This window comes from Rutilus rutilus (assembly GCF_951802725.1).
Source record: "Rutilus rutilus genome assembly, chromosome: 1".
Lineage (NCBI taxonomy): Eukaryota > Metazoa > Chordata > Actinopteri > Cypriniformes > Leuciscidae > Rutilus > Rutilus rutilus.
The window spans coordinates 47,578,779-47,595,714 of NC_140209.1; the positions used below are offsets into that span (position 1 = coordinate 47,578,779).

Here is a 16,936-nt window from a genome sequence, read left to right on the forward strand (position 1 = left end):
AGTTCCGTGGGGAGATTGAGATCAACACAAAATAAAAAATGCAATTTTTTTAGTTTTTTTAATTCGTTCTCAAGTTAAAAATCTTATAATACTAGTCTTTGCTTTTTTTAAAAATGACCATGCATGAGACATGGCTGGTTTTGCTTGTTCTACACGTGTATTGGATCAAGTATTATTCAGAGAAAGACTTACCGTGTTTTCAATGGCATCCGCTGTAAAAAAGCTGTAAAGCTCCTAGATCACTTATAGTTAAATAAATTACCAATGTGTTTATGGCAGTGTTTCTCAGGGGAACGCAAAACAAGTGCGAGAGAACGCGAAATCATTGACTTTTTTTTTTTTTTCTCTCCCATCTTATCTTTTTTCCATCACTATGTCCCTTTAGTGACTCCGCAGTCTTCTGTCTTTGCTTTAGGGTCGCAAGAATAAAAAAGCATTTATCCAGCTGAATCATGGGGACAAATAAAAAATTTTAGAGGTGCGTGAAAAAATAGGCCTAATTCACAATGGCAGACATAACACCAGCCAGAGAGGATATACCATGTTTGGTGTTTATGACGTCTCAAGCTACTTTGTAACTAATCACGTCAACGTGTGATCATCAAGTGAAACTCTGAGCTAGTGTGAGTGAGTGGAAGCGGGGCAAATTTGCATATTAATAGAACCGCGTATACTAAATGAGGCAAGGGTGAGGAGTCACGTTCAAGCTATTCTAAGGCATGAAGAAAATTAATTCTAGGAATAAATGCTTAAATATGTCATTTTGGTAATCAAATATTAATTTTAAGGGATAAAATGATTAACTACAGGGGCACTTTAACCTACAACACTTTATTTTAAGGAGTTACCAATAAACTTAAGGCACATAATTAATAGATGAAAGGTGCCTCCATCTTGAAGCACTAAAGTTTTGACCCATCGTCCACTCCCATGATTCCAGATGCGGGTAATACTGACATGAGTCCAGTAGATGGCACTGTGTTTATATTATATTATGTGCTCTTACATTTGTACATTTGACTGATTCACAGTGGAACCACGTGTCATGTGAATTATGTGTTAGCTATTGAAATACTTAAAGTAACTCTAACACTAACCCTAACCTGTGTCATTGTAGTTGAGAGATTCACAATCACACACAATACTATGCAGTCCCAGGTCAATCTCATTTTGGTAACACTTTACAATAAGGTTTCATTTGTTAACATTAGGCTAACATTAGTTCATGTATCAACTAACATTAACTAATGTGCATTAACTAATGTTAACAAATACTACTTTTGATTTGAATAATGTATTAGTAAATGTTGAAATGAACATTACCAAAGATTAATAAATGCTGCAGAAGTGTGGTTCATCAGGCTATTATTCATTAGGCTATTATTCATGTTAACTTGTTAACTAATGTTAACTAATGAAACCTTGTTGTAAAGTGTTACCCTAACTTTGATGAAGTTCAAGAGACAAGCTGAGATTGTTGGTTTAGAAGGTATGTTGATAGTTTTCAGTGTTTATGTTGTTCCGTAATGGCATTCAAGTGTTTTTCTTCTCACAGAACATGATCTCACAAACCTGTATATTATAAGGAACCAGTTTCTAAAGCTGTTTCTTTAAAAATAGAAGAACACATGGCACTCTAGTAGATCTAACTTTAATGGCACATGGAGAGATTGAGATCAACAAACAAAAAAAATGAAATGGTGAGTAGACTACATATGCAGACATTTTTCAACTTTTGAATCAGTTCGTACCAACACTGTTCTTACAAATCATTACAGGAAGTTGCTGTCTGTTCAGCAGCAGTGGTGTCTGGTCCTGGTTTGTGTTCTGTATGATACAGTGCTATGCATAAGTTTAGACACCCATGCTAAAGTTGACTAAAAAGAGGAATAAAAAATCATCTTTTGGAAATTGAACTTAATGCCTTAATTAAAAAAATTAGGAAAAATCCAACCTTTAAGGACACCAGTTTTCTTTGTGAATGAATAATGTATCGTAAATAAATAAATGTTCTTCCTTAAAATACAGGGTGCATAAGTCTGGACACCCCTATGTTAAATTCCCATAGAGGCAGGCAGATTTTTATTTTTAAAGGCCAGTTACTTCATGGATCCAGGGTACTATGCATCCTGGTTGGCATGGAGATTGGCATGGAGATACCTAGAGATTGGCATGGAGTACTTTCCATAAGATCATCTCTCAATGCAAATCAAACTAGCTATTAGGCTAACTGAAATAAAACCATCCCAATCTCTAGGTATGGTGAAGGCTATGTGACGATGTGGGGCTATTTTAATTCCAAAGGCCAAGGGAACTTTATCAGGATGCATAGTATCCTGGATCCATGAAGTAACTGGCCTTTAAAAATAAAAATCTGCCTGCCTCTATGGGAATTTAACATAGGGGTGTCCAGACGTATGCACCCTGTATTTTAAGGAAGAACATTTATTTATTTACGATACATTATTCATTCACAAAGAAAATTGGTGTCCTTAAAGGTTGGATTTTTCCTAATTTTTTTAATTAAGGCATTAAGTTCAATTTCCAAAAGATGATTTTTTATTCCTCTTTTTAGTCAACTTAAGCATGGGTGTCTAAACTTATGCATAGCACTGTATATATGGTATTGCTCAATAATGCATAGTTTTGGATATCGCACTGACAATAGCACAATATTATTTTTTTGTAATGATTTAATTAATTATTTAATTTGACTTGACTGCATTATTTCATCATTAAAAAAGTAAGTGACAAGTGCAATAAACTGTTAGGTATTTACAGTATATTTCAGTTTATTGTATTATTATATAATGTTGTTTTTATTATTATAACTTTTTAATATTTAAATTATTTTCTAATTTAATGACTCAAATTTAATTTTAATGTTTTTTTTTTTTTTTTTTTTAGTGTGTACATAATTGAATCTTCTGAAAAAACCTTCTTCAGTCTTTATTTTCTCTAGAAAATGTGGATCTAACTCCAAGCGTTTACTCCAAGGTCCTTGTATCCAGAGATTAGACTTTTTTAAACTCCAGCCTTTCAAAGCATTGCCCTGGTACTGATCCAAAAATAACATGGAAAGGGCTCAGCTCAAAACAAGTATTAACCCACAAATCTGAAAATAAATGCATGAATAATTCAGGATATTCTGAACAGCCCCTTTGTATGCCTGTCCCTGAGGATCACCAAGATCACATGTGAAGTTGTTTAGGAGCGCAAGTGCTACAATGACTTTGACGGTTATGTGAGTGCAGTTTTATTTTACATCCGAATACATTTATTACACTGAAAAGCCTTTGCTAACTCTCTCATATGTTGCAGCTCACCCTCAGGTACTGATCAGCTCTGCATGCAGTTATTTATTTTTTTAGCACTGGTGGTTGATATAATAATTTGAAGATCTGACATAGCACATGCAATATTTTATATATATATATATATATATATGATATGATGTGGCCACTTTACCCTTAAACTTTTATTTAGAACCAATTAAGTCTTTCAATATTACTGAGCAAAACATTTCAGTTTTTTACTGTACAGTGCTTAAGATGGCTTGATCCGTTTTTATCTTTTTCATTTGCATCTTTGGTCACATAGATCTCAGGCAATGAAGACAGATGGACAATCTGTGCCTGGTGATTGCATTATTCATTATACTGACATTCTGTGTAATGTGTATTTGGCAAGTTGTCTTCATCAATCTGCTTACTGATGTTTACCAGATTGTTTTAATGTCATACAGCACTGACATCAACAATCAACAGGAGACATTTATTGAATGCATTTTACCTTACCCAAATCTAACTGTCCACAGAATCATCAATCATGAACGGCTCTTGCTGCAGGACGAGAGCTAAACACCAAAGACTAACAGAGGTTCCCTAGAGCTCACAGGAAGATAGAGGGGACTGAGCAGGATGCTGTAAACTACATAAAACACCATGAAGCAACAGTATACTGGTTTCCTTGTGCTTGCATTACTATTTTGCAGCTCAAACCCCCTTGACTCATACCAAGGGGCAATTCAATTCTTACGTTTTGACAGTTGTTTTAGTTCTGTAATTCTTTGTAATCACAATGACCTCCTGTTTTTATCAAAAGAAATTACCTTCTCTTAAATGACTAATGCCATTCTGTTGACATTCAGAGCTTCAGACGAACGCGGAGTCATTTCTTACACTGGTTGTTTGCAATTGTTAAATTTAATTATTCCCCAAAAATCAGTTGAATTCTGATTGAGCTGTGAGAAATGTGGTTAAATAATTATTGTGATCATTTAGCACTTCAAAATAGTTGCTTTTACAGTGTTGTAAGAGTGCTCTTTTTATCCTATGTTTAGATAAACTTGTGTAGAGCTCAAATTATCCCTCAGCATGCATATGCATTCATACACACACACACTCTGGAGACCAAAGAGCTGTAACAAACTGTATTTATTTTAAATCACAGTTGAAGAACATTTGGGGCATGGCAATAAGAAACTTATTTCTTGGACTCGTCCTCTTTGGAAAGAGTTTTCATGATCTCCTCTTTCTTAGCCTGCAGTCTTTCTTCGCGGCGCTTCCGTGCCTCCCGGGTCTTTGAGCGACGAGCCTCCGCTTGATCACTGCAAGGTAAAAGACGACACAGATTAGCACTGTCCTTTACAGCAGAGTAAGACCATGTTTAATCATATTTAAAACTGCCAAGGAATATTTCAGGTATTTTCATCTCAATTCAGAAAAAGATTTATCTGATAGTTGACAGCAACTGAGAGGTGTAATGATGCGGAGCATCATTGTTGTTGTGTTATTGTGGTTTGCACACTTACGACAAGAGCTTCTTGCGGGCCTTGTCTGCTTTGAGCTTGTGTATGTGCTCCATCAAGATGCGTTTGTTCTTGAACACGTTACCCTTTGCCCTCAGATACAAACTGTGGTACCTGAAGGGGAGACACAGAAACATTAAACATTCATTTTTGTATCCAAAACTCAGACTGTACGTTCACCAAACTTTTCTGAAGGAGAATGGATCTTGCCAAATCTGCAATGTTCACAATAGCAGTCCTAAAACGCTGCAATATGGTCGAGCGTCATTGCATTAAACTAAATAAAAGAACAAACTTCTGTGTAAAATCAATTCGCAAGCAATTGAAATGAATCTCTCTTTAACATGGACTCACATATGCCTGTCGATCTTCTTAGCCTCACGGTAACGTCGCAGAAGGCGTCGCAGAATACGCATCCGTCTCATCCAGCACAGCTTCTCTGGCATACGTGCATTTGCTGTACCCTTTCTCTTACCTGCATGCAAACATAACCAATCACAACACACCCAGAAAAGAGCTCAACTACAACTGCCTACATATAGTGCCCTGGATTACAGAATTATTATATACCAATAGTTTCTCGATACAATAGAACACAATGTGTTCATAGCACAAAAATTGTGATGCATAAACTGAAAATTGCAAAAAGAAATAATTGGAAGCCCCACAAGACTGCTAAACTGCCAATTCCCGTTGCCATGATAACAGCAACTTCTTTGGATTCAGTCTAAACGGTGCAAATTATAACCAAATGTCATTAAACTGGTACACACCAACACCCATGTGACGGCCCTTGCGTCGTGCCAGCGTATTCTTGCGGCATCGGGCACGAGAGTGCACCGTTACAGGCTTCTTGATGATCAAACCATCCTTCACCAACTTACGAATCTGCTGCCCTAAGTAAAGGTAGAAAGGCAGATGATTAATTCATTGCACCAATGCAGAGAAAAGTATTCAAGGAGGTCTGAACTGCTTACGGGAATTGGCATTGGCAATTTCATTGGTTTCATTTGGGTCCAGCCACACCTTCTTCTTGCCACAGCGCAAAACGCTGGACGCCAACCTCTTCTGAAGCCTAAGCATGCTGGAGGAAAAAAGGACTGGTTTAGATCACTCCCATAAATTCTTGACATTTAGTACAAAGCTATACAATTTCATTAACTTAATTGGATCATTTGAATTAATATTCAGCCATGGACTACAGCAAAATATGCTCCCTAACCCGGTGTCTTGATGCAGTTTTAGGTTCACACAAGTACATAATAATTGTAATTCTCATATATATATATATATATATATATATATATAAAATCTATCAAAATATTTTTAAAAAGTGTTTATTTCTAACTGTCCTTGCTTTTAGTACAAGAAGAACGTCAAAGTAAGTTAACCCTAATCTATATATGGGGCATGTATGAACATGTCTGATAAGCAGGCCGCATTCAGCACTTAATCTCCGAAAAAAAAAAACTAAAACGAAATAATAAAAAAGATAAACTACGTTTGCCAAACGTTTTACTGCGTACAGTGAATTTAAATTAAATTGTAAATTAAACGTGTTAACTTACTACAGCTTCTAAGCGTTGCGTTACCACGTTTGCCAGTCTGAAGACAGAACATGGCGACTATACACATTTAGCAACATTACATCGTCTAATTATCTGTTTTAAAAACAGCAAGCAGTGTATATCTTAATATATATAAATAAATAATCCGAATTAGATATATAAATGAGATAAATAAAACAGAGTAAATCACGATTTAAGACGTACCTCATGGCTGCTAGTCAGCGGAAGTCGAATGCCACCGAGAATGAGGGAGATTGCTTTTCTTCTTTGGGGTTTTACGACAACTTGCTTCCAATTTGTAGCATTACTGCCACCTACTGTACTAAATTCCCTTTACACTATATTCTCTTGTCCAATCCAGTTCCTTTTAAAAAACCTACTAAATATTCCCTGCCTTTCTGTTTCTCTGCACATTCTAAAATTATTTTAATACTTTTTTAACATTATTATTTAGTAGGATTATTACAGAGGTAATTTAGATTACAATTTTTTAAGGCATTTAATGTAATTATTCGATGCACATTCAGCGCTTTAAACAATTATATTATAACTTAATCACGTACGAGCTATAATATATATTTAAAGCATGATATGCCTACCTCGACAATCGGAATGGTACGGTCCACAAAGTACTGGGGGGTGTAGGCAGTCGTATTTGTAGGCTAGCTTTGAACTGCTGTTTAATAAAATGGCCACACGGGGGCAGTGTTTCACCTGCTGAGAGATGAGAACCTGGGGTTTCTTTAGTAGCCTAATGTCGTAGTGAAAAAATAGTTGGTTAGTGTGTTGGTGCAGTAAAAAATGCAACGTTCCGTATTAGTACGACACCCCAAATGTTACCAAAGTACTTAAAAATTTAGTGGGGGCATGTAACGCCTGTGAAGAGATTTTTGACAAAATAGCACCAAACCATTAAATTCTGGTGACTTTGGGAGTCATATTTATTTACTCTTTTTTTTATCGTTTGAGGTAACAAACATTAATGTAAGTATGTGCTGTAGATCATTTCATTAGTTCCATTTTAAATTTACTTTAAATTTACTTGCTTAAATTCCCTGGGTGAACTTTTTAGGTAGCAAAACTAGTTACTGTTTGGATGATTACAATGACAAACCCCAAAATGACAAGCTTAAATTAATCTGACAAAAAATGTAATTACCCCCCAAAAGGTCTTTTAAAGTCATTATTCTGTAAGATGAGAAACACATTGAATAGACATGATAAAAATTGCTTTAGAAAGAAATATTTTGATTCAACATAGAATTTATTACACAAACTTGTAAGGCTACAATGTGGCCATATAACATTTCATTTTCCGAAGCTGCATCTGAAGTGGCATTTATGTATATTTACAGACTGTTTACTGCAGCTCAGGGGTCACATGATGAATTGAACAATAAAATGATACACTAAATATGGAACTAAAACCGCCAGTAGTTGGCGGCAAGTCACTGTCTTAATGAATGAGGCGTTCAGTTATTCATTCGACTGATCCTTCCTCATCAATCAGATAGGAACGACGCGCAGCTTGTGGACTTTTTTGTTGTTGTTGCTATTTTTATATTTACTGTATTATTTTGTTAACAATCTTCATCTCTGACAATAAAATAGATTATGAATAATTTTTACAAGATTGGGTAACTGAAAAACTGCATTCCTGTTTGCTAAAATGACTCGGATCCTATGAGCCATTATAGTAGTAGTAAAAAAAAAAAGGCATAATTGTGGTTTATATAGAATCAATGGGTGTGGTCATCTCGCGTTCATTTGGAGCAGTAGCGTGAGGAGCAGAACAACAGGCGTCATCCATCTCATAATAATATTCATTCGATCAGCCAATCAGTGCGAGGATAGTCAACCAGCCACGCCCTGTTCCTACCTGACTGGTTGATGAGGAAGGAGGGCGGGGCTTGGTTCCTCCGCTGAACAGCTGGAGACTGAGCTCGTTGTATTTGCAAAGGGAAGGGAGAGGGTTTCTGCTCAACGCCACCAGGGCTGGGGGCGCAACAGCGCAGTGGCAAGCCATCTGTAAGACACAGGAAAGAGGAAAACCACCTTCGTCTGCTTTATTTTATCTTTAATTATTTTACAATGCATAATAAACTGAAAGCAGGATCTAAATGAAACATTAACACCGAATTTAAAGTTTAAATCAATGGTACAGGAGGGTATTATGTCCAGGACGCCTTCCACCTCAACCCAGGAAATCCAGATGGACATGTTCGACCACCACGGCTCTCACGCTCAGGTAAGAGAGAGAGAGAGAGACACTGCTCAGCTTATACGCAAGTGCAAGCAACGAAAGACAAAATACAATCTGCTGCCCGCTATCTAAGAATGGCTGAGTGAAAACACAGATTTTGTTTATGGCGAAGATGAGTCGTTATAAACCGTATCTCAGATTGTGGTTACTTGGCAACAAGGCGGCATCTTTGCGCTCGCGCTCGGCACAATGTCTTTTAGAAGTGATTCTGCGAGGAAAGACACAGAAAGTTGTTTATGTGTGAGCTACGTTGTTTTGAATATTGACATTTGTTTAGAAAAAAAAGAAGCATTTTCTCCGGTAATTAATGGGAAAACATTATTTCATCACCTAGTCCCTGTTCACTCTGTCTCTCTAGACAGCTGGCCTACTAGAGTCTTGCATTTTTTATGATAGTCTATTCTGTTGATAAGTTACGAACCATCACTGTTAATTTAACAAGAGATCGCTTTTTTGTTCAGTTAAAACGTATAGGCTACATCTGGTACTAGTTAAAGGCTCGTCTCATGAGCCGTTCAGTTAAAGTTAATTAAAAGAGGTGTCTGACACACTGTGAGTGCTGGAAAGATGATGTCAGATGCTATAAAGTATGTGATGTCATCACATAGCGCTTTGACCATGGGGGTTTTTCTTACCCCAAACCACGCCCACACCGGACCACCACTGGCTTATTATATTGATATTTTATCTATCTATCTATCTATCTATCTATCTATCTATCTATCTATCTATCTATCTATCTATCTATCTATCTATCTATCTATCTATCTATCCTAACTGTGATGGCAGTGTTTGTTTTTCTAAGTAAACCTTGAAAAGGAATTAAAAGATAATCTACTTTTTATTTTGTTTTTAAAAGTGGCTTTTGGCCCACTTGTGATGGAGTCTTGGTCCACTTAATCGTGTTTTCTTTGCTCTGACCTCTTACTTCAGCAAGTGTGCAAACTTACCATCTACTGCCAAAAAAAGTACCAAAATCTGCCCAAAATGTAATTGCCCACCCTGGTGATAACATGACCTTGTAAAAGCTGAACAAACAGCTACCCGATCACTCTCTTCTTTCTTCTCTCTTTTTCTGTCTAAATTTTAGGTTTGTCACTTTCTATTTGTGAGGAGACAAGACAGTTTAACTTCAGTTTTTTTTTTAATACATTTCTCACCTCTCCTCTCACTGGCTCTGCTCTTTTCTCTGTTTAGTGGTTTATTTCAGAGGATGGTTGATGTATGAACGTGCACCTGTTCCATAAAGGCCACTCGTCGTCATCATCATGTTCAGCACGGCTTATTAGTTTGGTGTGTGGATGGATGTTTCAGTAGTGTTTCTGATTGTTAGGGCTGTGTTTATATAATGGTCTTTATATAATGCAATAGCGTGAATGTGTGTGACCTGTGCTGTGGAGAGGTGCTCTATCTGAATCATGTCTATACATAGCTGTGAGGAGGCGGAGTGTAGAGAAGCGAGTGAATGTGTGTGAACAAGGTGGTTGAGTACAGAAAAAGTGTATTTACTAGTTTTGTTAAGCATAGGACCATTTGTCAGAATTTAATGTAGATATTAATATCATTAGCCACACATGGTCATTTGAGGACATTAAATGTAAACTTTATTAAGCCTTCTCTTCTCTTCTCTTCTCTTCTCTTTGTTTTCTGTGATAAACTAGTGGTGACAGTGTGTAACTCAAAAATCATTTCCCCTGCCCCCGTGGCACAGCTTTTCTCCCTTAATTACCCAATTAGCCTCAGAGGCTGTTTGTCAACAGGAAACCTCTCATCACCATAGCAATACATCCCTCCTCCCTCCCTTGACATTTTGCTGGCCTTTCTCAGATCTGGTTTTGCTGTATATGAGCATTTCCTGCCTCTCACAAACCTTCCACATTAAACAGTTTATGGTCTGTAAAGATGGTTGTTGGAATAAAATATTTTATGTGTATTGTGTAGTGTGTACTGCATTGCTCTCTGATATCCTGCTTGGTCTTTGGATACAGTGATTGTTAAGCCCAATTCTAGTGATGTTCATTTTGAACGAATCTTTAATATGACTCGGGACTACCGAGTTGTCTCAGAGAGTGATTCGTTCATTTTGTGTTGACCGCGCATGCGCAACATCCTATAGGTTCTGTATACTGGAAACAGAATTGATTAGTTCATATCTCGAGTCTTCGGGTTCGGGTCCGAGTCTTTCGTTCTTCCTGTCAGTCCCATAGAGCCCATGCTGTCTGTCCTCGGGTCTGATTCTTCCAGGGGGGTAATCGAGCTCTCGGATAGCGTACCACCCCCGGGGGCCACCATTGTCTAACAAGCCATCACCTGCTGTTAGCATTCCATTGACTCCCATTCATTTTGGCGTCACTTTGACAGCGAATAACTTTACATCTGAGGCGTTTAAAGACTCCATTTGTCCATTGTTTATTTCTAAAGAAACACGACAATGTATAAAAGGCTCCATTACCTTGTATCTTACGTTATGGCCCCATAGAAGCGGTTTTTGTAAAAATAGACTAACGATTGCGTCATAACCACGCGACTCTCTGGAAATTACCGTATAGACAGGAGGAGAAGCTCGCAGTCAATCGGGGGGACGTGGAGGCATAAAGTCCGATAAAGTCAAGGGAGAAGCCCATAGAGAGTCATAAAGTTGCTCCTGCTCCTAGCTCATGGACAGCTCCTACTCACGCTCTTTGTCTCTGCAAGATTTGGAAGGGAATGATTCAGATTTCGCTTGGCACAGCTACTAGAAGACTTACAACTGTCAGACAGGTTGCTCGCGTCACATCTACGTCGTCAAGCTCAGTTTGAGTCTGCACAGTACGCTCAGCCATCAGGAAGTGAGTGCTTCTAATTTGCTTCACTTTTCTCTGTTGAAACCAAGCGTGCCGCACAAGCCCTGAAAAGTGAAGCCAAAACTTCTCGATCGCCCCCCGGTGACTGGTCCTAGTATAGGTCATAAGCCCCGCCTCCCCGTGTTATTCAATGGGACGTGAGACCAACTAAACAATTAAATTACACTTCAAATATCTTTTTTCCAAAGATGGTTTCTTTCATTTGCTCTCTTTTTTATCACGCTGATGTAAGTTCAAGTGTCTGTTTCAAAAATAAGTTGGTTTTTAGTTAGTTACATGATGCTATAAAAACGGTGGTGTAACGTCATGATTGACAGCTGTGATTGACAGGTTCTCTGAGCGAAGTAGTCACTGAAGCACCAACGGACATTTTTTTCGGGATCTTCGGAGGACTGATGAGATTGTATTTACTTTATTTTAACAAGCCTCTTGTTGTACTGCAATACATTTTTTAAAAAGTGAACTCAGGGAGAGTGCATTCTGCGAGAGTGAGGGCGGAGCGTTGATTTCGCGGCTTTACTTCCTGCTCACTACTGCGCAGGTCTGGTCCCGAGATCGCTACTGCGCAGACTCAAGTTCCAAGATGTCAGCACCATATCGGGAGACTGGCGGCTTCAGTTCTCACCAATGGAAGAGAGCGAAGGGGCGTCGCCCATCTTTTTTTACAGTCTATGGTTGAAACCTATGGGGTCGCTGTGTCCAGTTTATAACATAGACTGTAAAAAAATATGGACGTAGTGCCCGTGACGTCACCCGTAGGTTTCTGAAGACCATTTTTGAAGCCTAAAGTGGGCGTGGCCGACCGTCGCCATCTTGGTAGCGCGTCACTCCCGAATTTATTTATTTTTACAGTCAGACAATTAGCTGAGGTAACGTGACGGCTAACAAACAGCAGACAAACGGCTAATGATGACTAATGACCACAGCAGCAGGAATCCACCTGTCACTCAAAAGTGGACACCCTTAATTATGCAGAACTTTAAGGCTTAATATAATGTAAATGGATGAATTATAAAAAAATTCACCCCCCTCACAGTTGTCATGAAGGGAAAAATAAGCTATATAGACCAAAGCCACTTTTTGCACCAGGCTGTAAATGTGTTTTTTTCTGCTGTAAAGTTGGGTGTTTTAACATGGGGGAGATACAGATTTGACTCACTTCTGCACCCAGCCTCAAGTGGCCAGTCGATGAATTGCCGTTGAATTCACTTCCATGTTGGTTTCAAGAGAGAGACAGGGAGGTTGCCGCTTGGTTTATATACTGTCTATGGATTCTTCTGAGTCTTTCGTTCTTTTGTCACGTGACATGATGTGACAGCGCTGGACACAGAAATAGTTAATAATTCCCAAACTTTCTTACAAACAAGCGCGTAGACAGTTTTTTTTAACAGTTACATGCTGCGTTTTTGGTCTTAAAATTATAGCTTTTTTATTTCTTACAATTTATAATTTTTATCATTTCTGTCATGATGGTACTTTTCCATATGAATGTGGTACTAAAGAGTTGGTAATGCTTTAAACTTTTATCTATGATGGGGAAAATTACTTTGATAAAGATAGATACCTATATAGCCTAGGCTATAGCCTAATAACAACATGCTGTTACATACAAAACCGAATGACTCGAACCCGAGAGATGAACTAATCAATTTTGTATCCGGTACCGACTGCATACCTTCAGCATATGTGGCTGGCACGTGATGAACGAACAACTCGAACCCGAAGACTCAAAAGATGAACTAATCAGTTCTGTATCTGGTACTACAGTCTGCATAGCTCAGTTTATGAGGATGTCACGGGATGAACCAACGGCTTAGATCGGGAAGTGAGGTAAACTAACAGACTGCATAGTCTGAAGACCCAGATAAATGAATTAGCCTAATCGTTTCTGTTTCTCATAATTTGGCCTTTTCCTTGCATTGCAAATTTTTTTCTTATTCTAAATGTGATCAACATTTGATGTGTTTGGGGAATTTGGCTATTAACATGTAACATTTTAAATACAATCTGCTGAAATGAATAAAATGAACGAAATGACTCGTAAAAAGATTTGTTCACTTTGATGAACGAGATTGAAAGATCCGAGTAAGTAAAATGATCCGAACTTCCCACTACTAATTCACAACGCACAGACAAACGGCAACAAACAAGATGGCAGTTGAATTTCAGAATTTAATGAAAAATAACTGTCATGTTCACACTGCCCCAACAGACACAGACAAATGCTGATTGAACATGTTCAGTCGGGTGGAAACAAACCCCGACCAACGGCAACAGACGCCGACAGGGGTAACACACTGATCCGACAAAACCCAACAAACGTGTTGTTTGTTGCCGTTTGTCTGTGCGGTGTGAATTGGCCTTAAAGGTACAAGTGGTGTCAAAAATGCAATAAGGTTATTTTCAGAATTGTTATTGTTAAAACTATTACAATAATTGAAACAAGACTGAAATGAAATAAAATATAAATATTACATGTAAAACTTAAACTTAAAAATGTCTACTAAAATTACTGAAACAAAAACTGAAATTCTTGTTTGATCCAATCTATTCATACAGGACAGATTAAGTTGTTAAAGTCTCCCTGTAGTCAATCATTTTATCCCTTAAAACTATTATAAACATATATTATAAACAAAACTCTTAACATCGTAATACACATCAGATACATAATTCACCCGCTATATTGCTAAATGTACCCGATTTTTCATATCAACAGAAAAATATACCAGGATAACATGGCCCCTCTTGAGACACCTCTGCTTTAGAGCAGTCATAGTTAATGATATGCTAAAGCCCACCGGCACGTTGACGTGTTTGACTACAAGGTAGTTAGTGACGTGTGAAGAAACACAGTCAATTTGCACATGGTTTGTCTTATAGCATATTAAAAATACCACATAGACATAAACAACATTCAAAACTTGATTTTCACCACAGGGCGTCTTTAATCTAATATTTATTTTTTATTTTATTTTAGCTTAATTAAAATCATTCCTTTGCTTGAGTGAAGCAAAGCAGGTGATTTATGCACACCAAGACATTGGGTAAATGTTTATTTTTATTTTGACTTTAATAATATTGAAATTCATGATTTATGGTGCTAAATAAGTTTTTAGAGTGTCTAGTATATACCACAATAATTTGTAAAGGCAGTTCTAAATGATGCTTTTTTGCCTTTTATAGTGCGCAGCAGCAATGCAGACAGTGGGGTTCTGTCCTTCTGTTTGGCTTTAAATGAATGTAATGTTATTTCATCTGCACAGATAGAGGCAAGTTCTTTGGATGTTTACCCAGTATTGGTAAAGATCTGGCATTGTGGTTTGATTTATGTAAAAGTTTCCAGTAAGCTTGCAATTAGTCTGTGTCTGTAATCATAATATTGTGTAGTTAGAGTAACCAATGCTGAAAACCATTGTTGTTGAGGCTTGCTTTTTTTTTCAGTGTTGTTCCCAGAATCAACTACAGAGCAAACGTGTCAGACTTTGCACTAGTTTGCATAAGACCTTATAGTAGGGGTGTAACGATACCCTCATGTCACGATTTGATACCACAATACTGAATTCACGATACAATATTATTCCGATACTTCAAGACAAATGGTAAAAGCCAGGTTAACAAAAAATGTACTGTTGATTAAAATGGTGAATTTGGTATTACATTGGGGGTGGAAATGAACGGTCTTAGACTTAGCGCTGGTAACCCAATGCACAGGACCATGGTGACACCAGAATAAAAAATATTCATGATTCTTGAAAACAGAATTATTTTTTACTGCTTTAAGCCACTTTTTACTGGTAACATAAGACATTTGGCATTATCAGGACCCACAAATATTCCCCCATTGCATTATTGTCCATTATATTCAACATTATATATAGTAGTTTAATGTAGTACTGACATGAACATTGTTTCTCACACAGTAATTTTTATTTTCAATACAATACATATTGTCACTATCAACGATGTTGCATTTTTGTATTGCGATATATTGTTACACCCCTCTACCTTATAGAGCTGACTACAGAGATTTTATTTCTTAAACCACAAAAAGAGCGCATATTTGTATATTTGAGAAGATTTTTATTCAAGCACAAAAATATTAACACAGCAACTTTCAGATGTTCTGTACCATGAAGGAATTATGACAGCGTTAACTGTGTGAACCCTGTATGAACCCTATATAATAACTTTCCAATTTAGATTTGTCATTTTCTTTGGTGTTAAAGTGCTTTTGTTTTTGCAAGCATTTGTGTCAGAAAGCTTGTGTGCATCGCTGTTAATGTGGGTTTTGAACGTCACAGTATTGCCTGATCTATCAGGGTCTTTTAGTGCCACAAAACCCAATATAGCCTCCTTCTGGTCTCGATGGCAACGGAGTCTGGCGCCTATGAATGCCACATAGAGGGCCCTGCCAAGGGCAGCCAGGCCATTGGCTAGTGTTAAGGCCAATCAGATTACTGATTCCCAGAGAACACTGGAGGACATAAGTAATTATGCTTAATCATATCTGGACACAGGGACAGGATGTGGAATCTACAGTTTGTGTTTGTGTGAGTGGGCATGCATACAAAAAAGAGTCCATTATTTCTAATTTCCTTTCATTTCTCTCTCTCTCTCTCTCTCTCTCTCTCTCTCTCTCTCTCTCTCTCTCATGTTCCCTCTTTCAGGGGAAGTGTGCAAAGAGGAAGAGCCGTTTCAAACGCTCAGATGGCAGCACCTCCTCAGACACAACCTCCAACAGCTTCGTCCGACAGGTAAGACGGCCAGTTCCTTATGAAATGCCTTGTGTCTTTCACTCTTGTCTTGAGTCATCATAAGGTATAATTCCCCCTTTTGAACCATCATACACCATGTAATCAGGTTCTCAGCATTCATTTTAAAACAGCTATTTTATAGCTGAATATAGTTGTTGCAGTCTTTACTATACCAAGCCTTCCTGTGCTTACAGTCTGAGGTCAAAGGCTCTGACCTGTAGATTGTGCTGTTGGTCTGTGGGTGTTTTTGCAGTTCTTCTCCTTTTTACAGGAAGATTTCTGCTCTTCAATCCTGCAGGATGCAGTTTTTAATATTGGAACAAACAAATATGTTGTTTAGATACATGAGCAGCACACATATATTTGGAACAGTACACTACCATTATTTGATAATGCTTAGTCTCCAAATTACATTTGAAACACTTGCTCACATACAGTAGCGAGGGCGCGTCAACATTTTTTCCTATGCAATGACGTTAGCCAATCATAACAGTGGCCGTTTGCAATTTCTTCCAGATATATATTTGTTTTTTGTGCAAAAAACTTTAATGACATTATAAGGGAAACTTAAGGAACATACTAAAATAAGTTCATGACTCCTAATAATAATAATAATAATAATTTGTTAAGTTTATATAGTAACTTTCTCTGCACTCAAAGCACTTAACATGGAACTGGCTGGGGAATCTCCTCAA

The 16,936-nt window shown here is 37.6% G+C and overlaps 2 protein-coding genes across 3 annotated transcripts in view; one reads left to right on the forward strand and one right to left on the reverse strand.

Annotated features, from left to right (window-relative positions):
- Nucleotides 1-4,417: 4,417 nt before the first annotated feature.
- Nucleotides 4,418-6,687, reverse strand: rpl19 (ribosomal protein L19). Its single transcript, XM_084424659.1, has 6 exons — nucleotides 6,583-6,687; nucleotides 5,788-5,894; nucleotides 5,584-5,706; nucleotides 5,165-5,285; nucleotides 4,814-4,924; nucleotides 4,418-4,609 (listed from the first exon to the last, which is right to left on the reverse strand). The coding sequence occupies exons 1-6, from the start codon at nucleotides 6,585-6,587 to the stop codon at nucleotides 4,486-4,488; spliced, it is 591 nt and encodes a 196-aa protein (XP_084280785.1). The 5' UTR covers nucleotides 6,588-6,687; the 3' UTR covers nucleotides 4,418-4,485.
- A 1,639-nt stretch (nucleotides 6,688-8,326) lies between these two features.
- cacnb1 (calcium channel, voltage-dependent, beta 1 subunit) overlaps nucleotides 8,327-16,936 on the forward strand; it is a 38,732-nt gene continuing 30,122 nt past the window's right edge. For both annotated transcript variants that reach the window (XM_084407146.1, XM_084407147.1), the window contains exons 1-2: nucleotides 8,327-8,626; nucleotides 16,155-16,241. In XM_084407146.1, coding sequence (XP_084263272.1) covers nucleotides 8,534-8,626; nucleotides 16,155-16,241 — 180 coding nt within the window. In that variant the 5' untranslated portion in view covers nucleotides 8,327-8,533. The remainder of the gene's footprint in view (nucleotides 8,627-16,154; nucleotides 16,242-16,936) is intronic.